The following is a 22,440-nucleotide window of genomic DNA, read 5'->3' on the forward strand; positions in this document are numbered from 1 at the left end:
ATTTTAAATGTATTGAAAAGTTTCAAACAAAAATTTATTAAAGTAAAATCCTTCCCCCTCCTCCAAAACTAGGGGGAGCAAAGCCACACCCCTTAAACCCCGAAATGGGAAGATTGGGCGCCGAGTATTTTGGGAGCCGGGAAGTTTGGGCGCCGAGCATTTTGGGTGCTCAGAGCATTGAGCACAATGTGCTCGGCGCCCAATCTTCCTAAATAATGATTTAGTATACTGAAATAGTATCGACTCTGTAATGGATATATTTTAATATCAAACAGATGATGGGGCTTGGTATTAACTCTTTCGAAACTAGTTTAAAAGCTACACTATTGCATGATTAAAACACGTTGCCTTGGGTATCACTAGCATTTTCAATCGATATGAATGAAACATATGGAGATTTGTAAGTCTTTTTTGGATAAAATTTAGAACAACACATATCATGAGACAATTATTTCTTGCCTAAAATTAAATTAAACAAATTTTATTAACTGCTAAATTTTATTAATGTTTTCCTCTATGCGAATGGGATAGTAATGACAAGAATAATAATAATAAACTAGTATGTTGTGGCCATCACGAAACTTTCTTCTATATTTTTCCTTTGCTGATCCCTCCCCATGCTTGACGAGGAAGCAATATTCCTAGTCTGCAATATTAGTCTGAATTATTGCAAAAGCAAAGCAAAGAGCGAAAATTGAAAGTTATGTTAAAAGCCTTGCTTGAATTAATTACAAATATTTTATTCGTTAACAAAGATAAGATGGCAATACAGTAAACTCCCGATTATCCGCGGAATTGGGTGGCACAAGTGCCGCGGATAATAAAAATCGCGGATAACCGCAAAAAGACTAAAATGGGGTCAAATCAGGTAAAAATTGTCCTATCTCAAATTCTTAACTGTATTGATGCATAACACTTTCTGCAAACTGTGAAAATATATATAGAGTACAGTACAAATGTTTTGTATTTTTGCATAACCGAACTTAACATCAATAACAAACAAGTGTATGTACGATGAAGAACGCACAATAATAATAATAATAATAAAATTAAATCAAATCAATCAAGCAAAAACAACAGTGTAAATTTACAATTTTTCAAAAAAAAAAAAAAAAAAAAAAAAGCCACTGGTATTAGCTTTTTACTGCGAAAATACATGTTCGTGATTGTTGATTGATTCGCGGATAATCCGCCCCGCGGATAAACCGCTCGCGGATAATCGGGAGTCTACTGTAGTTAAAAATTTTAAATCATTGAGATAATATTTCCGATCATTTCCATACAATTAAAATCACGAGAAATACGTAGAAGACAATCTATTACGATTTATCTTTCTTATTGTTGCATTAATAGCTATTTTTATTCGCAAAAAAAAAAAAAAAAAAATTAATTTGAATTTTTGGCATTTTGAATTCAAATTATGTTTTTCGCAATCACGAGCGTGTGTGTTTGTGTAGGCGCATGTATGTGGGTGCGTAAGTGTATGTATGCATGTGTGTGAGTGAATGTTGTGTACGTGCGTGTGTGTGTAGGCGTTCGTGTGTGTTTGTGTGTATGCGTTCGTGTGTGTGTATGGGACATGGACGCCACCGCCCAGCAAAAGTGGATTTCGGGGGACAGTGCTCAGGACCAGCCGCGCCGCCGCCGGTGGACGGTGGTGCTGCAGCCCTGGTCCAAGCTGAAAAAGGAACCGGAACATCAAGGACTGTCAAGTGGGAACAATAAGCAATCGTGATTGCTCAAAAAAAAAAAAAAAAAAATCAACACCTCTTGGAGCGATTGGAGTCAAAATTGAACCAAAGCCTGTTTACGTATGGATTCACATATATTCCAAATTTCAACCAGAACGTAGCATTACTTCTTGAGATAGGGCACTCACAATGGAAAAAAAGAACGGGCGATTGCGCTACCCCCTTTTTAGCTGTTGACACCAAAATAAAATCAGCTCTTATACCCACTAAGGGCTACTTGCCGATAAATTTTTCTTTCATTTCGTTCATTATTTCTTGAGATACAGCAGTCACAATTGACGACAAAAAACGTTCTATAGCTCAGCCCCCATTTGAGTTATTGACACAAAAATTGAATTAGCACCTGTTCCTGTTAATGGCAACATATGGACCAAATTTTGTTTGATTCCGAGAGTTACTTCCTGAGGAATAGAAAGCACGCGTAACTCAAAAAACGTCCCATTGTTCAACCCGCCTTGGAGGAATTCGCGCCAAAAACCAATGGGCACAAATTCACATAGGTGCACACATGTTTACCAAATTTCGTTCAATTTCTTGCGGTAGTTTTTGCTGAAGAGCGACCACAAAAAACTGGTCACACACAGACGTGACACACACACATACACAGACAGTCATTTTCCAAAAATAGTCGAAATGGACTCAGCACACCTCAAAACGTTCGAACCCGTCAAAATTCGAAAATTTGCACGAACCCAATACTTTCTTCTATATATTAGATACAGAAGAAAGTAAAAAGAGTGGTCCTTAATTTGAATACTTAAAACTAGAATTTCTACGTTCTATTAAAAGTAAAGCTAAAACTCGCATCTTTGTTGAGCTTTTTCAAAGTGAATCAATTCTTGCTGATTAATGCTAGACACTTAAGAGCATGGTTGCCACACTTCCGTCCAAGGGACGGAATTCCGTCTTTTCAAAAATTTCGGCCATCGTATTTCTTTTTCCATGTTCAAAATGATTTTCATAGATGAAACAAATCTTTACTTTTGAATCTCTTACTCTCAAAAAAGGTCTTATTCTTCTGAGGACAAAAAACTGGCCCATCTGCTAAAGTTAAAAAGATAAGCTGTTTTTTTCGCCCAAAAAAATAATTAAATAAGTCACTCAATCTGTTGATTTCAACCAGTCTTATCTTAATCTGGAAAATTTTTTTAAAGTTTTTATCACAATGCATCTTATAGCCAAGAATCTCATACCTGAATTTTTTTTAATTCCTATTTTTTTTGTATGAAATATGAACTATTTATGTAACATGAACTATAAAATCTGAAGCTTTTTTTCTGCAGTAGCAAATAGTAAGTTTTTTTATTGTATTTTATTATTAAGTTCTTTTTCTGCTTTTACCTCCTAAAAATCTTGGACAATGATATGTTTTTTTTAATTTAGGTTTTAATTTTTACTTAATCTTACATTTTGGTTTTACTATATAGTTACAGCATCAAGAATTAGCATTATGGAACACCACTGCTTTTAATATCAATTTGTGAGCAAAATTTTGAAAAGATTGTAAAGTATGATTTTTTCCCAGAACCCCAGATAAAACGACTTGCCGATTCCTAAATGAGTTCATAGATGACTGAATGATGCCCTCAAAGATTCATCTTAATTCATAGGGTATAGCACTGTTCAGAATAAATTTAAGACCTTACTTTTTCTATTTTATTTTTATTTCTGATTGTAAAATAAAAGTAAAAGCTACAAAGTTAAAAAAGTGTTTTCATTTTCAGTAAAAAAATAACCTCTTCTATTTAGCATTTTTGTGTTTCACAGTAAAAGAGCTCTTTTTTATATGCACCGTCCGATTTTTTAGTACAAAGCTAAGAGGAAAAGTATATGACTCAAAGAAACATTTTTCTTTTTTCTACGGAAGACTTAAAAAAACTTACACAGGTTTTACATGAACTGTCCTGTTTTTTGTCACAGTAAATCTTCAAATTGACATAGCTCAAACGTTTTTTATTCCTTAATCTAAGTATAAACATTAGCAATGGCTGAAAATGTAAATGATTGCAGACATGTGACTGTAAGTACATTTTTGCATGCATGGAGGTGAAAGGAAACTGTTTTCCATGCATAAAAATGCGAGCCTATGGACGAAGAGACACCCCTCTTCTGTGCTGTCGTCTCTGCAGCCATTTACCCACATTTTTTGCATTGAAGGGGATTCTTCGTAGCTCCGAAAGTTTTCTTTTCGGCTATGCACTGAGTTATAACCTCATTTTTTGTCATTTTAGGCATTGCCCAATAAATAGACTTCAGTTGCAAAAGCTGCAAGTACAAAACCAAAATAAAAAAAAATTATTTTTAAATCTGTACCTCAGAGCAAGACTGACTAAGTCCAAAAAATGCGATTTTCAATTTTTTGGGGGGAATTGTACGTTGAAGCATATTCCGGAGAGCATATAAGCTACCTTTACTCCTGTTCGGTCATAGGAAAATTTAAGGCCCTCTCATTGGCTTATTCGAGTGTCAATCAAAGCTTCAAAGACGCCATTGTAATGTTGCTAGTCGGCTTTCGCAGTGTTTCTTGTTTGTAATCTGCTAAATACGAATAAGCATTTGCAAATGATATCTTTAATTGAATGTTGCTGTCAAAAACAGCATTATTATTTCCAATCAATTTCATTCTTTGCAAAACAAATGAAAGCTGCCTTTGAGCTACTATGCTATGAATTAAAAATAGTTGGCGCCATCTTTGGCCAAAATATGCATGTTTTACGATATTGTTTTGATTTAAATTGAAGTTATTTTAAAAATAATTCTCATGGTAAATTATTTTGTAGAAGGAAAAGAGCGAATTCTGCAATTTTTCATATTCTTAATGATATTTAATGCAATTTAAACAGCAATTCTTAAAGAAATGATTACCGTTTAATTTAATAATAAATATTTCTACTGAATAATTTAATACATAATAACTTCTAACATAATTTTCTCTTGTGCCAATTTATTTCTAGCTAATTTCTATTGAATATGAGTTAGCATTCAAAAATAAGACCTTTAATTGAGTAGTGAGTGCATCTGGAAAAAGTTCCTTTTTGTTTTGGATGAATTTCCTTCTTTACAAAAAAAAAAAAAAAAAAACTAATCCTTTACTTCAAAGATCACTACTATTGGATCAAGTCAGCTGAACAAAATATCATATCGTAATTGGTTGGATTACTTTATGCGTGTCTTCACTGGTTAAATTCATAATCCTGAATTAAATTATAAATAGCCGATGTGTACTCTTCATAAAATGCAAAAATAATTGAGATGTCTGTATTTAAAAAAGAAAGGCTTCCACCTTCATTATATTCAATTTTTTTTAAATACTTTAAAAAAATTTCAATGAATGTATGATATTTAATGTATTTGAGTGATTACATTCAAATTGTTTCAGAACTATTCATAAGACCACGAAGGTCTTATCAGCAGTACAGCAAAAAAGTAAGGAAAACTTTTTTGCTAATTTTGCTGAAATTACTTAACAGCTGCAGTTCTCTTCATAGGCCAGTCTAAAAAATTTCGCTGTATTTTTTATTACAATACATTAAAAGTCATATATTGATTTCAAAACTGTCTCAAAAATGGTTGAGTTTTCAAGTTTTAGAATTTTGTGAAACTTTTTTCCCCCAAATGTATTCAAGTTAAACAGTAAATGAAACTGCATGAAATTCTCTTGAATTGCCTCATCAACTGTGTGTGATAATTTTTTTAAATCAATAATAAATGATTTTAAGGTAACAAACGGTGCCATTTGTGAAAGTTTGACTTGAAATAACATACATATAATTTTACATTATGAAACATTGCTTTTCAATTATTTCATTCAAGAGTTTAAATTACCTATTCCTTTTTACATAACTTTAAATATTAAAAGATAAAGAATTTGCTGTTTAATTAAAAAAACTTACATTGAGAATTAGTAGAAAAATGTGTTAAATTAAACTCCAATAGCTCCTTCTTCAAAAGCGCCATTTTTTTGCTTATAGATTTGCTTCCGGGGAAGATTTCGATCATTGGGAACCTGGCGATCTTTCTTCACTGGGGTCAATTTTTGGCTCTAGTGCCAGCGCGAGAGGTATTTTACCAAAATAAAAATATTAACCCCCAAAAATAACACGACCGGGACAGATTCCCAGTCAACGAAACATCCCCTGATGACGCATCGAGGTATGTGAAAGACATTCTCATTTTTTAGCAGGGTTAATATTTTCGGCTCACTATTTCTTTCGTGCCAATATGGTATAATAAGAGATTTCATCAATGGCTAGAATATTCCTTTTATTACTTTTGGTTGATACACAGAGCATTTCGCACATGAAGTACAAAGCTATTTGAAAGGTGTCTAAGAATCATTCACAAAAACAAAAGCAGATAAAGTTCAGTCAACTGGAGGAATGTTCAAGTCCTGTGATCATTATTTCCTTTTCCCCATCGCGAACACCCGAACGGAATCTCGGGAACTAGAGCTCCGCGGCCCGGGCGAAGTGCCTCAGGTCGTCGTCCGCCAGGCACGCGAGGAGGACGTCGGAGCAGGTGGGGGGCAGAGGAGGGGAACGCTCTGCAGGAAGCGGTCCTCCAGGGCCCTCCTCTCCCGGACCTCCCCCAGCAGGAGGTCGCCGAAGAGCGGGAAGTCCCGCGCCAGGAGGTCCCGGTCCGAGAGCCGCCGGGCCAGGCGGGAGGGGGGTCGGCGGGCGAGGTCGCGGAGGAAGAGGCGGCACCCTCCACCCGGGCCTCCCTCATCTCGGCCTCGCACTCGGAGAGCAGAAGGACGCCGCGCTCCTCGTCCTCCTTCGGGAGTTCCATCTCCTCCCAATGTATCTCGATGAACCTCCTGGCGTACGTCGCCAGGAGCACCCTCGCCACATCGTCTTTTCCCCACCACAGGGCATAGTACAGGGGACAGCGTCCACCTATATCTTCGGCCTGCAGACGCGCACCCCTCGACACCAAGGCTCTCGCTACATTTGCGAGACCTTCTCTCGCAGCGTAGTGCAGGGGGGTGCGGCCAATAATGTTCGGCACGTCGCATTCGGGTGCGGCCTCCAGCAGCACCTCCGCCACGGCCTCCTTCCCCCTGATCACGGCCCAATGGAGGGGCGTCCATCCATCTCCGTCTTTCGCACTTGCGTCTGCTCCCCCCGCAAGCAGGATACGGACGACATTCACGAACTCACTCCGTGCAGCGACATGCAGAGGGGTGCTCCCGTCGTAATCCACGACATCCGTGAGGCAGTCGGCGTCCGCCAGCAGCTCTGCCGCGGCCTCCTTCCCACACAACAGGGCCAGGTGGAGGGGCGTCATTCCATCATCATCCCTCGCCCTCGTGTTCCATCCTCCGTCCAGCAGCTCCCTGATCTCCTCCGTGTCTCCGCTCCTTGCTGCACGATGCAACGCGGTCCGCCCGTACTTGTCCGTCTCCGACGCACCTCCGTCCTCCGGCCGGCGTCTCCTGGAAGAGAGAGAGAGAGAGATTCACGTTCCGTTCAAACTGAAAGCGGGAGGGATTTCGATCACTTTCCCGCTCCCGTTCGCATGCAATCTTATTTGAATGAAATCTGGACTAGAAAACCTCTAAACTAAAAGATAACTTAAATCTAAACATATTTAGCTTGATGCAGGTACGGGACATTTTGATTCAATGTCCTAAGTTCTTACTTCATCATGAATTTTACTGGATTGGAGTTTGAGAAACAGCACACGATTTCCACCAAACTATATATATTACTAGTGGTACCCGCACGGCTTTGCCCGTAAGAGGAAAATTGAAAGGTCCTTTGGTTCGCCTGTATATTTACAAATAATGTATGGTGAATTTTCTCGCCAATTGGCTCGTGCCCGTGTTACGGTTCCACGTTATGATCATCTCGCATTTCGCCAATTTGCTTGTGCCCATGTGACGGTTCCACGTTATGATAATTTCGTCATTGACTCGTCCATCTTCTGATAATTTTGTTCTTAAAATTGGAATAGGAAAAGAACCGCGTCGAATTTTCGAAAAATCGCTTCGAGGTGCACACCCCCATGCTACAAACTAATTTGGTGCCAAATTTCATGAAAATCGGCCGAACGGTCTAGGCGCCATGCGCGTCACAGACATCCTACACACATCCAGACATCCTCCGGACAGAGAGACTTTCAGCTTTATTATTAGTAAAGATGAGTATATTGAAAACATCGTTAGAGTTTGCACGTGCTCGTGTGGGAAAGTGAAGCAAAAGTCCCTGACCGCCACAACACCGGCAGCTTTACACATTGGACAACACTCTGTGGCCACACCAAAAGCAAAGGTGGTAAAAAAATGGAAACTAGGTTCATTTGCATAAACATTAATGACTTAACGACGTTGGTCACTAAACATGAACACAAAAACATGGAAAATATTCTATTTAAATTATCTATTTTCAGTTTCAACAACAACAATGATTTATAAGTTGAAACTAGGGTTGTTTATACGCAGATATATTTTTCGTTTAAAGTTTGTGCCCTACGATACGATCTGGGGCTCTGCTCTTTTAGTGTTTCATTGAATGTGCAGAACGACTCGTACCACCGCCGTCTCGACTCAAGGCCACGCTTCTGAAAACGGAAGGGGCGACTACGTCATCAGGAGGGGGCGAGTTTTTTCCATTCGCGGTTCACGACGCGAAGCAAATATCTTCCAGTGCACGTTGTTTTCTAAAGGAATGGCTGTTGGACCGGCAGTGTGAACCAACTCGATGCTGTGATAGTAAAGGAACTCAATAGGTAAGAATCAACATATCTTTCTGTATTCTTATTGCAAATTTAAAAGATAGTAAAAAAAATGTGAAGGGAATGTTCTGAATTTGATTTATAGGCATGTTTTCCCGAGCCAAATGCCGTAACAGCTAACCCTAACGCGAATCGTAACGTCTGTATGTATTTAAACGGTAGCAACGCTATATGTTTTTAAAGTACTATACTTCTTTGAGAATACATTTTGTTTAGTTACTGCTAGTAAAATTTCAGGAATATATTCTATCATTATCTTTGCATTGTGTAAAAATAGTTTGTATGACTTTGCAAATGTTTTGCTTTATAGCGTGAAAAATATTTCTTACCACGAAATTTCCTTACATTCTTGTACTTCGATTTATTTAACTTTAATCCAGTTTAAATTAGTTTGAGATTTTGTCGCCTTTAAAGGGTATTGCATATTTTTGAGAGGAAATTCTACACTTTACTGTCCCTTAAAATATATTGCATGCTTATACAAATAAATTTCTTTTTTTCCCTTTAAATTTAAAATAGTATTGATTTCTTTATGACATAACTTCTCTAATTGTAGTGGTTGTTCTTCTCAATTAGGATATACCTAGCAAATGCAGTGTTCCACTCTGTCGAGGAAATTATGACGCAAATACAAAAGTTTACAGTCTTCAAATTTCCAGTTGATGAAACGCAAAAATCAATTTGGATTAATAAAATATCAAGGGAGAATTTTACGCCAACTAAAAACTCTCGAGCAAGTAAATTTTGTTGCACATACTATGTGTAATATACGAGTGATTTTGAAAATAAGACTTTTTTTTAAAAAAAATCTTAAAATATTATTTTTAGTAAAAGTTAGGAAAAAAGGATCTGCTAATAAAGTGTATTAAAATTTTATTTGTTGTAAGCAGAGCTAAATATTGAATTTTCACTCAAAAAAAAACAAAACAAAGACATTAGTTTTTTTATGAGTCATTTATCATTGGCATGGACAGGAAAATCCATGCTAATTAAATTGGAACCTAAATGAAATTAAAGACCACAAAGTATTTGCACAGAAAATTTCTTTTAACGGTATTTGAACATACCAAAGTTACATGCAAATCAATAAAGTAAAAAATTTTAATTACAAAATTATAATGAAAATTGCTATTCATGTTTATTACATAGGAAAATTCCATGCTGGTGACGAATATGAGCTTAAATGAAATTATAAACCATACAAATAATGCAACACAAAATTCTTTTCTACGGCATTTAAAGATACCATAGTTATATGCAAATCAGTAGACTTAAAAATTTTAATTACAAATTTATCATGAAAATTATAATCCATTATAATGACATAGAATTGATGTACTTTTTGTTATTGTTTGTAAAATAAATTTAGGAATAATAATCAGCTGTTAAAGCATGAAATTGCTTTCAAAATTAAATCTAGGGGACAAACTTCAGTTCCTTTGCTAAAGATAATTTATTTTTAAAAATAAGCTTTTGTGGTAAATAACCTCTGATTTCATTTAAATACAAACTGACACCTTTTTATTCTTAAATATCATTCTAGTACTTCAAAACTGTTCTGCTGGGGACATCTATGCCCATGGACATTTGAAATTTTTATTATGTTGTTTTAAAATGTTTTAATTGAAAAGAGTAATTTTTTGTTCAAGGGAAGAACAATAACAAATCAAACATATCTGGAGTTAAAATTTTTAAATATTTTTAAAAACAATGTGTCAAATAATTCTTTTTTTTTTCACAAATGGTTATGTATTACTGATGTTTTGTACGAAATAAAAATGTAGTCTTGAATTTTTGTTTTTATTTTAACCTACAAAAAGTATCTAGCATATTCACACGAAGAAAAATCATAATGATTTTGCACTTTAAATCAAGAAGCTTTGAATCTTTCATTCCACTATCTTCTAATTATTAAGAAAGATTCATGAAAACAGAAGTTTGATGTTGTATCATTTAAAATATTTTATAACATTATTTAAAGAGTTAAAGGGAAATACTTGTACAACTAATAAGCAACAAAATGTTTGAATTATTTTTACTTCTAAAACAATAGATTTTTTTTTTTTTTTTTGAAAACATTTAACATTGAAATATTTCCAAAATTAATTTAAGAATAGTTTTATGTAATTTAAGAAAGAAAACAAAACAGTGAAGTTATGTAGAAAAGTTACATCTAGCGCTCAATACTTCTCGCGAGTTTACTAACGTTCGCCCCTTGGCGATGACGTCACAGACCAGCCGTGCGGCCTTGACTCGAGACGGCAGTGCTCGTACACTCTACATGAAAATAAAAAGGTTTTAAAAATTATTTTTAAATGCATTTAATTTGTTTTTGAGGAAATGATTTGTGAAAAAGCTCGATTCCTTATTCTGAAACAGCATTTCGTAAAAATGAATAAAGATGCAATGTTTTACTAAAAACAACTGTAGAGCCGGATATCCGAATCCGGCAGACAAAGCGCGGGATGTCCGGAATCATCCCTATCCGGCGCATCCCTGGTATCGATGCTAAGAAAACTGCATCGATGAACAGTTTTCCAAATATTATAGGAACACTTTAATGTATTAGATCTTCACCTCTTTCTACCCACAAATGTTCGCCCAGTGATCGAAATTCGACCCTATTCACAAATGAATATTTGAGAAACCTTGTATGGAATTCAACTATTCCCAACATTTTTATTTCTACTTTTACTCTCGTTTACTGCATATCCGGAAACAGACAACATTTATACGTACACACAATAACGAAAGGTTTTTTTCCCCAATTTTGCTTTTTGTCCGTCAATCTCAAAATATATCGATGAGAGGGGATATTTCGGCAATGGGGTCGTTTCCGAAATTTTAAAGTGTTTTTTCTGAAAAAGCAAGTTTAGAAACATGGATTTTAACCATTTTTTAAATAATTTTAAAAAATTTAATATTTTTTAACAATTATTTTAGTCGGTGCGCAGATTGAAATTCAGTTTTTACGTTTCTGCACATGGCATCAAAGGCGATGAAATGCCATTCACTGATGCCATTAGCGCACGGCGCAAATGGTCACAGCGTGAAAAGGCGGTCGACAGCAGAGCGTAAACATTTAGTACGGTAATGGAGTAGCGCGCCAAAGTACATCACTTGTAACGTCATAAAGATCACGCTTTATTTCCAAAATCGAACATTTGAAATATGAATAAAAAATAACCGTCGAGAAAACAAAAGTTTTTTTCTGGCCCCATGTTATTTCTTTTACTTATTCTATCAATTTCAGTGACTAAAAGTAGTACTTTTGACTGAAGAAAACAGCCCCATTGAGAAGTGGTCGTCCAATTCTTGGCTTGATTCATTTTATTTTGTATACCGGGTTGCTTTGTGCTAACCCTATGCAAATAGATTCTTCCTTACTCTTTACGTATGCAAAGAAAAAAAAAATTTTGCGCTGGCATTGGAAACAAAAAAATGGACGCCAATGGGTAAAAATCGTCAGTAATACAATTTTGGAAATATTCCCGTATGAAATGAAGCATAAAAACTCAGTTTATATGAAAAACTTCTGTGTAAACAATATTACTTATAAAACGTCTACTATTACTGAGTAAGTAGCTTCTTCGTCGTTAGAAATATAAATTTCCAAGTATCAAATGAGCGAACTCTACTCGTGGCAACTGTCCATTCGAAAACACTGGACGTCGCAATAACAGTACAATTTTTAAAAAAGGTCATCTTTTAAGATTTGTGTATGGCTGAGGGCGGTGCATAACTGATGTCATACTTTTCAACATTTTCGACCCTATCGCCCTCTTTGTCAAAGTTTCGCAGTTCACCACACCCCTCTTCTTTTTGTCACATGTCACGCTGTTTTTCATAAATGTTCCTATTAAAAAATAATAGTTTAAAAAACTAAAAAAACACGCTTTCGTAGCAAATGAACTAAAAAGTGAAAAATAATCTTTGGATGATAGTAGCTGACCAATCACTTAATTTTAATGTAATACAAAAATGCGTGGGGTGCTGTCTATTTACATTTTTGCTTGGACAACAAATGAAGAAATTCAAGATAACTGATAAGAAGCCCCCCCCCCCCACGCTTTTTTGAATTATATTAAAATTAAATGATTGGTAAACTACTATCATCCAAAGATTATTTTTCACTTTTTAGTTCATTTGCTACGAAAGCGTGTTTTTTTAGTTTTTTAAACAATTATTTTATTTTTCCGTTTTTTAGTCTTACTTTGGAGAATTATCAGGCGACGAAATTATTTATAAAACGAGGGCGACGTAATTTCTTAAAGTTAAGACAAGGGCACCCCGATGGAAAGCTACTGTGAGTCATCGATGTATGTTTGCGGAAATCATATTTTATATTACTTTGAAAATTTGAGATGCATTTGAATAAAAGTTTTGTTCAACAATGGTCTGATCAGCAATGAATTTCCAATTGAAGGCTCACCTAAATTTTGGCATGTGTTTAGTTAAAAACAATTATATTTCATGTTCTAATTACCTTGGAACATTGGAACAAATTTTGTCTGATGCAGAAAAATAAAAGGTTTTTGTAGATATTTTTAAATAATTTTTGCGAGCATTTTTTAATGTATTTTTTTAAATTTTTCCTTTTTTACATTGTTGGATTAATGCCAAAATATTGATTAAAATTGGAGGAAACTAACAATTAAAAGAGTTCATTAATGAATTTGATTCTAAAATATTGCATTGTCATCGGGTTTGAGGGCGCGTGCCAAATTTTGAAAGAATCCGAACGCAGGAAGTGGGCGAAATTTGAGCTGCAAGATTCCGTTACAAGATACATACATACATACATACAGGTGAAGCTAATAAATGCGTGTTAAAAAAAAAGTCTTGTTGTCACATTCTCCCCATTGTATGTCCTTCCGGCCATTTCTGTCCTCTCCCTTGTCACAAACTTTTACTATTTCATGAACCCCACCTTAAAGCGACACTACATTCTTGGACAGCCCCTGTTTTGTGGTAACCGCATGCAAATATGTATTTCCCTGCTCTTTGTTTACGTATGCAAAGAAAAAACATTTCTCGCGCTGCAATTGGTGCCAAAAATTTGACGCCAATAAATGAAGAGCACCCATTTCCCAATAATCGAAATCTTCCCGAATGAAACGATGCTGCAAAACTCATACTATACGTAAAACTTCTTCATGAACAATATTTCTTCTAAAAAGTTTAATACTATTGAGTAAGTTGCCTTGACCTCTTCCATTAGAAATATAAAATTTCAAACAGACAAATGAACGAATGGTACTTGCTACATTAAAAATTGTAAATTCAAAAACACTGGACTTCGTAACAATAGTGCAATTTTATTTTTAAAAAAAAATCGTTTTTGTGATATGTTTACGGTTTAGGAAATAACTGACTAATGCACTTTTAAAAAATTTTGACCCCTCTCCCCTTTGTCACAAAGTGTCACACTTCACCATGCTCCCTATTTCCTTTGCCACATGTCATACTGTTTTTAATAAACTTTCTTATCAAAAAAAAAAAAGGTTGATGTCACATTTTCTCCATTGTATGTCCCTCTTGTCCTTTATTTCCTCCCCCTTGTCACGAACGGTTAATTTAATGAATCCCACCTTAAACAGGGACTTTGTTTGTAGTAAGTTTCTTGCAAAAAGACATTTCTCTACTCTTTTTCTACGTATGAAAAAGAGAAATATTTCTCGAGCTGGCATTTTGGGGCCAAAAGTTTTACACCAATGGATAAAGTTCGCCCATCTCACGATTATGGAAGTCTTCCTGAATGAAATGATGCCGTAAAACTCCTTTAATACGTAAAACTTCTGTATAAGCAATACTCTTTGTAAAAGTAGGCAGAAATACAAAATTTTCAACAGTCAAATGAACGAATTCTACCCGCGGTAACAGAATTGTCCATGCGAAAGCATTGGACGTCGTAATAATACGCCAATTTTAGCAAAAGTTTCACCTTGAGATTTGCTGCTGGCGATAGCATATGCAGTTATTATTTTGAGAAGATAATTTCGTCGAAACTGAAAGTCCTCCCTCCCTCACTCTGTAAAATGATTTATTTAAATATTTAAATCCCGAAAACATAATCAAAATGAAAATATTTTTAATGCCCATAGTTACACAAAAAGCCTCAATAATTTTTTTAAAAAATGCAAGAATTGCATTTCTTTATGGTCAAGCGAGAAATGGCAACGAATAATATTATCTAGTAATTTCATCACGCTAACTAAGTAGCGTGAAAAATCAAATAAAAATGAATTTTTGATAACTTATAATTGTTTCTAGATCCTTTTCTAGTCATCGTAGCAGGTTTTCGTTTTTTTGATAAACGTTTTTAGAAGTAGTTTTCACGAGCTTTTCAACCATACCAAGCTCAAAGCACTAAAATGCTTTTTTCGTGTAGAAAAAGCGGTTTAAAAAATGAATTAAAACTTAATGTTTCACGCTTCCGACAATGAATTTAAACAATGGAAAAGAGATAAAATTAATATTTTTGAGTTTCGCTAACTAAAAAACGCTTATAACTGTTTTTCTAATGGATTTAGGTTGTCGGACCTTGGGCGCCCTGACAATTTTTTCGTTAGGAGTATTTTTTAAAGACCTTTCCAACCATTAAAATTCGAAAATACTGGACCATCTGTTCGCGTAGAAAGAGCCATTGAGGACGAAAAAGCGTTGTTTATTAATATCTCTGTCAATTAACGTTCGATTTCCAAAATTTGTTACTGATGACACAAACTCGGCAATAGCTACCGAACAAAGAAAGAATGAAGGAAATCGGTTCACAAACAGAAGAATCAGTACCGAAAAAAAACGGCTTGCCTATTAATACACAAAGATACCCCCTTTAAGTTTGCATTCGTCCTTCACTTCTTATGAGAACTAAAAGGTGGGGGAACATTATTGGGGTTGGAAAATACGTCACGTGTACCAGTGGCTGTGGCGAGACTACGTACAGTAAGGCCCCAGAATGCGGGGCATCGGATTCGCAAGGGGCCCAAAAATGTTTGAGCTTTGTTTTCATTCAATTTTATTTAATTTTTCCGTGAATCAAACTTGGTTTGAAAAACTTAAACATAAGAGCCTTAAAAAAGAATTCATTAAATTTATGAACCTTAGGGACACAGTGAGGCAACTAGAATCCCAGAACCTATTGATTTAGGGCCTCCGATTAAGATATCGGGGGCCCTTGGCCAAACGCATTTTCGGGGGCCCTCATGTAGCCAAATATTACAATTTTTTGCCATTTGGGGCCCCTAAATAGCAGGGGCTCAAGGTCACTGCCTAGTGGGCCTATTCAGTAAATAGGCCCCGAGTAGAGAGAAGGGGGCCCACGGTCTAACTTCCTTGAACGAAAACCAAACCTTGGCTCGGTACAAAGAGTACCCCATGCCCTCACTAGACAATCACTGGCCACGGAAAGAAGGGAAAATTCCTGAATGAAGAGGAAAGGAAAAAAACAGTCCTGACCGTACCAAAGCCAGTTAAAAGAAGTTTTTGTGTAGGATCTATCTTTGGGGGGTGGAAGGGGGCGAATCGGAAGAGGTCTGAAAATTTTTTGAGCTTTGTTTTCATTCAATTTTATTAACTTTTTCTAAAAATCAAACAGTTTTAAGTGCTTATATTGAATCTGGGCCCCTGAGCCTATTGGTCTAGCCCCCCCCCCCCCCGAGTAAGATATCAGAGGTCGTTGGACAAACACTTTCTCCGGGCCCTCTTATAGCCATACGTTGCAATTTTTGCCACTTGCTAAAACAGTTTTCGCCATTTGGGGGGCCCCCCGAATGGCCGGGGTTCTAGGTCATGGCCTAGCTGCCCTATTCAGTAAAGAGTGTCCCTGACATTAGGTGGGAAAATCGAATCAACTCTTGACCTCCCAACTTAAAGAAAAGAAATGGAATAGCTACTTTGTTTTAAGATTACTTTTTTTTGTGGGCAATTGATAATATATTACCTACTAAGTTCTCATTTTTTTTCCTCAAAACAAATAAAAGATACGGACTTTACCAAGAAAGTGAGAAGGAAGAGATCCTCTAAATACTTTCCTTTAATTCACCAAAAACAGCCTATTGTGTTTTTAAACTTCAATTTCGGAAACATCCCTGAAGAGAGTCCAAAAAAAAACCCTTTCCTCGTAATATGTTAAAAAATTGCTTAAAAGTATTTTTTTGAACTTCCATTTTGAAAAATTCCGGGGCCAAGTTCCGAAACCTTCCCCAAAATTTGTGATTTTTAAACTTTGATTTTCAAAAAAACTGGAGCAGTCCCGGAACCTCATCTCTTATTGTCAGGTCATCAAAGGTAAACTGCAATTGCGTTTCAGGAGTTTAAATTCGGAAAATTTCCGGGGGCGAGCCTCCGAACCATCCAATCTTTTTTGAATTACCGAAGATCATCTAAAATTGCGTTTCGGGAACTTCAATATCAAAACCGTTTTCCGGAAGTCTCATCCTTGAACAACTTCCCCTAACATCTTACATAAAATCCTATAAACGCACTTGTGGACCACTTTGGATGAAGTTAGGGGAAGGGATGAAGGGGTTTGGAACTTTTCCTTAAAAATCGAGTTGCAAAAAGGCAATTTAAGAATGGCTTACAATAGCATTTTTAAAACTTCAATTTCGCAACATTTACAAAGAAGGTCCCCAAAGAAGGCCAACAAAATCGAAAAATTGTACTTCAAATATACAGTAATACGATTTTTAACAGGGGGCCCAAAATCATATTTGCTGGGGATCAGAGAATTTGAAGTTACACAACTAACCAGTGGCATGGCTAATCGATGTTTTTTTTAAATTGCGGCGGGGGGATTCGGCGGGCATTTAATTTTTCACTTTATATACACACTAGCTGTACCTTCACGGCGATACCCGTGCAAAGAATTTAAAGCTTAAACTAATGCTTGTCAACAGTTGCTCCGAAGCATAAAATAATCCCCCAACTCTATTTTCTAACCTCACTAGAAAGTCGCCCGTCATGGTATGAGGGGTGAAAATTTGCTTCCATGTACATTTGAAAGCGGCGACTGCCTGTTTGGGGACATTTTGGTAGTTTTAAGTTTTAACTCAAATTTCAGTGGATTAACCCTTAACTCTGGTAGATAGCAGATAATGATGATAGCTTATGATGCAGTGGCTAATAAACAATTTTTTTGTATTTTAAAAAATGATGCTTCCATGTTTCACTTTTAAAAACGTAGCACTTCAGCGACTATTCGTTTTGAACAGGGAACATATTAAAAGTCTGGATATTCACCGTGGGGTGCAAAAATGTCAGTTTATGATTTGACTTATAAGAAAACCCCTAAATATTCAAATTTAAAGCAAAAATGAAATTGACGCAAGACTGGCTTCGACAGGGAGTGGAGATGAAGCACTAAATAACAATTTGGATTGAGGAAAGCCTTAGAAATTTCTAAACCATCTGATGATTAAACTAATTAATCCATTAGAATGGGGCATATTAATTGACAAAAATTCAATTTTTCTATTTTCCCCCAAATTTCCCCCCAATTTTTTTTTGCTTTACCCACCACTTTAAAATTTCCATAATTGTTACATCTCCAAATGTGACACAATAGGGAAGACTTCCCTTCCCGTTCTGAATGAACGACAGCACAGTGTCACTTCATCCACAGACAACTTACTTGGGAGGTTGTCCTTCGCCATCTGGGGATTGACGCTTGGACGTCGATGGCAGCTCCCCATCTGCTCCTCGGCCACTCCCCTGGAACAGAGAGAACACAGGGTTCTTAGGATGGACAGCAAATCAGGCAATGCATCTACCAGTGTGTATTTTACCTTACGTGAACCATTTCGAGCTTTGAGATCAATAATCCTAAATTTTATGAATTCACCCCTTATAGTTATAACGCTATTAAGATCTGAAAAGTGTCCTTTTTACGCTGACAGACTGTGACTCATGGCGCGATTTTGAAATGTTTCCTCAAATAAATCGAAACGAAACTGTTTTGTCAAGCGCTGCAAACACAAGGTTGCTAATGTTTAAACTTAAATGTGTAATTTTTAAACAGAACGAGACTTGTAGCAATACTTAAAGTTCCATTAAAGTGAAAAATGATACGTCAAGTAATTTAATTCACAAATATGAAGCTTGAATTCGCCACCTTGAGATGATTATAAGACGAAGAGTCGAAACATTGAGTTCCCTATTTTTTTAAAATTGTCCCTAAATTTGTGCACTGCGAAAAAAAAAAAAAAAAAAAACTAAAAATAAATAAATAAAGACCGTTAAGTCAAAATAAAGACTATAGCTTTTGATTAGCTTTCAAAAAACAAATGATCCCAACAAAACAGACACACAAACAATTTTTTACTTTCTTTCATAATGTATTAAAGTTCATCCTTTCATCACACAAAATTAAAGTGTTCCTAAATTTACATGATTTAACTGTTCAAGATGGATACTATTCATACTGGTAAGTGCTTTTTTCCCTAATTCAATGACTCTATCTGATAATTAAACAATATGAAAATCTTTTTGAATATAAACAGAGGAGTTTTTGCACATTTAAAACCTTTCAAGTGATGGTAATGGTTTTACTCGTTTGCACCCGGGCCAAATTTTCTGTATATAATGTCTGCACTTCTACCTTTATTAATAAGGGGTATTATAGTCAGCACACTTGAGTACAACATATTTTTTTCCTCTACAATTACTTCTTTCGAGTAGGGATATTTTTGAAGAATGATTGAAGCATTCAAGGGAGTAAGATAAAAATAAATAACTAAGTATCAAGTTTTGATTTACTGTTTGCATCATCCCAATACCAAAGTTTCGAACTTCGAACATGACTTTTGTCCACCCAGCTAGTACTTATCGAAGCACTGTGATTGTTAATGTCCTGGAGAGAACAGTGGACTGTTTGTTGTCGGAAGAGAACCAGAAGCCCTTTCGAATCTGTACTGCGTGTGGATTGTAAATAGCAGTTCCCTTAGCTCTTAATCAGAGAATTAAAACTGAACCACCCCATACTCGTTGATTAGTCTCGACAGTATCTGAGAATCGGAAGGAATTCGAGGGGGCCTGCCAACAGAGGAGGGGAAGGAAAAAAAGAGGAGAAGAAAGGAAATGGGGTGAAGTTTAAAAAAAATATTAATGAGAGGAGCAGACACTGCTCAAGTTAGCATAAAAGCTGTTTGCCAATAAAGGGCAGGTATCACATAAACAAAAAACTTCCTCCAGAAACTGATGATCACTGTTCACATTTCGCAAACTAAGCCTTTGTAAACTGGACTTCTGTCATGAATCACAAGTTGCATTGGACCACAAACAGACATTCACAAATAACAATCAGTACCTGCAGTTGCTTGCCAGTCTCCCCTTCTTGGAGGCCTGCATTCGTGGCCTGGGATCGTAATTTTGCCTCCGATTCCCCGCATCTGGGGCAGGGGATTTCAAGGTCAGGCTGGGCCTGAAAGAGATTTGCAAAGAATTAGAACGAAATATGGAACACACAACAGAATTCATGGCTGCACCCCCATCACTGCTATCAATCAAAGAAAGTTAAACACTTAAGTTGCGTTCTTTGAAAGTATATAAAATAGCTACGTTTAATCCAACTTCTGAACAGGAATAAACATAATGAACTGATTTAAAACAATGACCAACCTTTGAAGATTTATAAATGGCATCAACACCATGGGTCGATACAGATACAAATTGGGTTCGTTTTGCGGCCCCTTCACAAAATTTGAAATAGTAAGAGCGGCCTCTTCAGGAAATAAAATGCCTCAAAACGAGAGCCAAATTTAGCTCTATGCCACCCCAAGACGTGGATTTTAAATCTGCTCCCCCCCCCCCCACTGAAAAGAGAGAAAAACTTCCTTGATTCAAAATCGAGGAGTTTGCAGTATTTATAAAAAATTAAAAGATATTCCAATGTCCAGCAGGGGGTCTAAAAATTACAATTTTCTTCAAAAAAAAGTGCATTTTTTTATTTATCTTTTGAAAAATGGCTTACAAGTTTAATTAAAATATCAAGTTCAAAAATTATTAGTGAACACATTTTCACATCAACATTTGGAAACGAATAACCTCAAAGGTGGTACATTAAAAAAAAGTAACTTAAACTAGTATAAATCCATATCTTTGAGTACTATGTGGGATGCTTAAATATTGCAGGAGAGCAAACATTTTTATTTAATTCTAATTACGTACTTTTGGCTGTTTGTATTTTTCAGCTCTAGAATTTCTTAAAATTTACCTTACATAAAAAAAAAAATGCAGAAAAAAATCAGTTAGTTAATATTATAAGTTTTAGACTCAATGTCAGATACCTAAATGTTTTTTAATTTAAATAAATGTTTTTTGGGTACAACTATATGTCGAATTTCTAAAGAAAGTTTTGTTCTGATTCGGACAATGGTACAAGTGCTGGTTCACACTTTAAGATGCAAATCGGCAATGGTCCCCATTGTTCAAATTATATTATATTTTTATATTTGTTTTGACGTAAAAGGGAAAATATAAGAGGGAGTGCGACTCGAATCAAAGTTGCCATGCACCGGCAACTTTGCTATCTACGACGTGTGCCTCTATTCCAAATAACAGATCCATTTTTTAGACAGTATTATCAATTGAAAATCTTATTTTCTGTCTTTTTTGAGTCATGTCACTATTTTTCTTCTAACAACAAAACATTTTTTTGGCTTTCAATTTAAAGAAAAGTTACTTGTAAGAAAAAACCAAACTTTATTAAATTTAAAAAATGTTTCCATATTTTGTGTTTGTGATCATTTTCATGAGTTGCAATATTTTGAACTAAAAATGTTACTTACAAAGCTTAAATTTCTTTACATAATGGAAATTCATTTCTGCAATTGGATTATCAGTTCTTCAAAATATCGGGATAATAAGAAAACTGCTGGATATAAGTCCCATTCAAATAAACATATATGCTACACATTAACCCAGCAGGTTTCAGTAGGTGGGACCAACCAGGGAGGACTTTTCAGGGTTGGGCACAATTGCCCTCCCCCCCCCCCCCCCAATAAGGATCAGGAATGTCATTTTTGCGCGATAGCCACTCCTCAAACAAGTTGTGTGGTCGCGAGTGAAGTCGAGTCTGTTCACGTGCAGGACACCCTGACCCTTCCCATCATACCCACGATGCCAGAGAGTGGAATCGGGAGAATCCTTACCTTGCCGTGAGCCGTTTTCAGTTCCTCCATCTCGAGCGCAATCTTCTCGGAGAGTTCCCGCAACTGCTCTCGAAGCTCGGCCTAAGAGAAAGGAGATGGAATTAAAAGACGGGGAAAACACATTCGGAACGAAACACCGAAGATTGAATTTATGCGAATGCACCGCCACATTGTATGCAATTTTGATTCAGTTAGGAATTTGCTTCTCCCATCTAACGACCTCTATAAAACTCACTTTAAAAAAAAATGATTTACCGAAAAAAGTAAAATTAGTGATTTCATTTTAATTTTTTTAAAAATCATTCACACGCATTGGACAATGCACAATAATGAATTGACATAACTGGCAGACAAAATTCAAAAAAAAAAAAAAAAAAACAGCTTTAATTTAATTTTTCCGTGGTCATTCTCTTAAATAAAATTTCCGCATACTTTATTTCGTAAACTGTAAAGCTAGCACATATCACACCACCTACAAATCTGCCCCATTTGCAAAAACTACTTTTCGAGAAAAATCAATTGAAATGTGATGCGCCTTAGCTTCAATTCTTATAGCAACACACTGACACATCTCAAAAATAAGGCTAAAAGTTTTGCACTAGGCAAATGCACCTGGCTATATATGTAATTCAAAATCGACATTTTTCGACTTGTGGCGGCGGCGTATTAGGTGTGCGACATACTGTTACGTAAAATTTCATTTCAAAAAAATTAAGAAAATAAAAAGCACATACACAGTGTGTCATTTTCTTTCGAGTCATAACGAGAGCTGGCCGAGTGTCATAACAGTTGCAGGAGGACGG

The 22,440-nt window shown here is 35.9% G+C and overlaps 1 protein-coding gene across 1 annotated transcript in view; it reads right to left on the reverse strand.

The window, feature by feature from the left end:
• Window positions 1-6,134: 6,134 nt before the first annotated feature.
• Window positions 6,135-22,440, reverse strand: part of LOC129232425 (uncharacterized) — a 44,858-nt gene continuing 28,552 nt past the window's right edge. The window contains exons 4-7 of the mRNA XM_054866569.1: window positions 21,638-21,718; window positions 19,795-19,908; window positions 18,121-18,200; window positions 6,135-7,185 (exon numbers count right to left, since the gene is read on the reverse strand). Coding sequence (XP_054722544.1) covers window positions 6,135-7,185; window positions 18,121-18,200; window positions 19,795-19,908; window positions 21,638-21,718 — 1,326 coding nt within the window. The remainder of the gene's footprint in view (window positions 7,186-18,120; window positions 18,201-19,794; window positions 19,909-21,637; window positions 21,719-22,440) is intronic.

This window comes from Uloborus diversus, unplaced genomic scaffold, assembly GCF_026930045.1.
Source record: "Uloborus diversus isolate 005 unplaced genomic scaffold, Udiv.v.3.1 scaffold_12, whole genome shotgun sequence".
In the NCBI taxonomy this organism is placed as follows: domain Eukaryota; kingdom Metazoa; phylum Arthropoda; class Arachnida; order Araneae; family Uloboridae; genus Uloborus; species Uloborus diversus.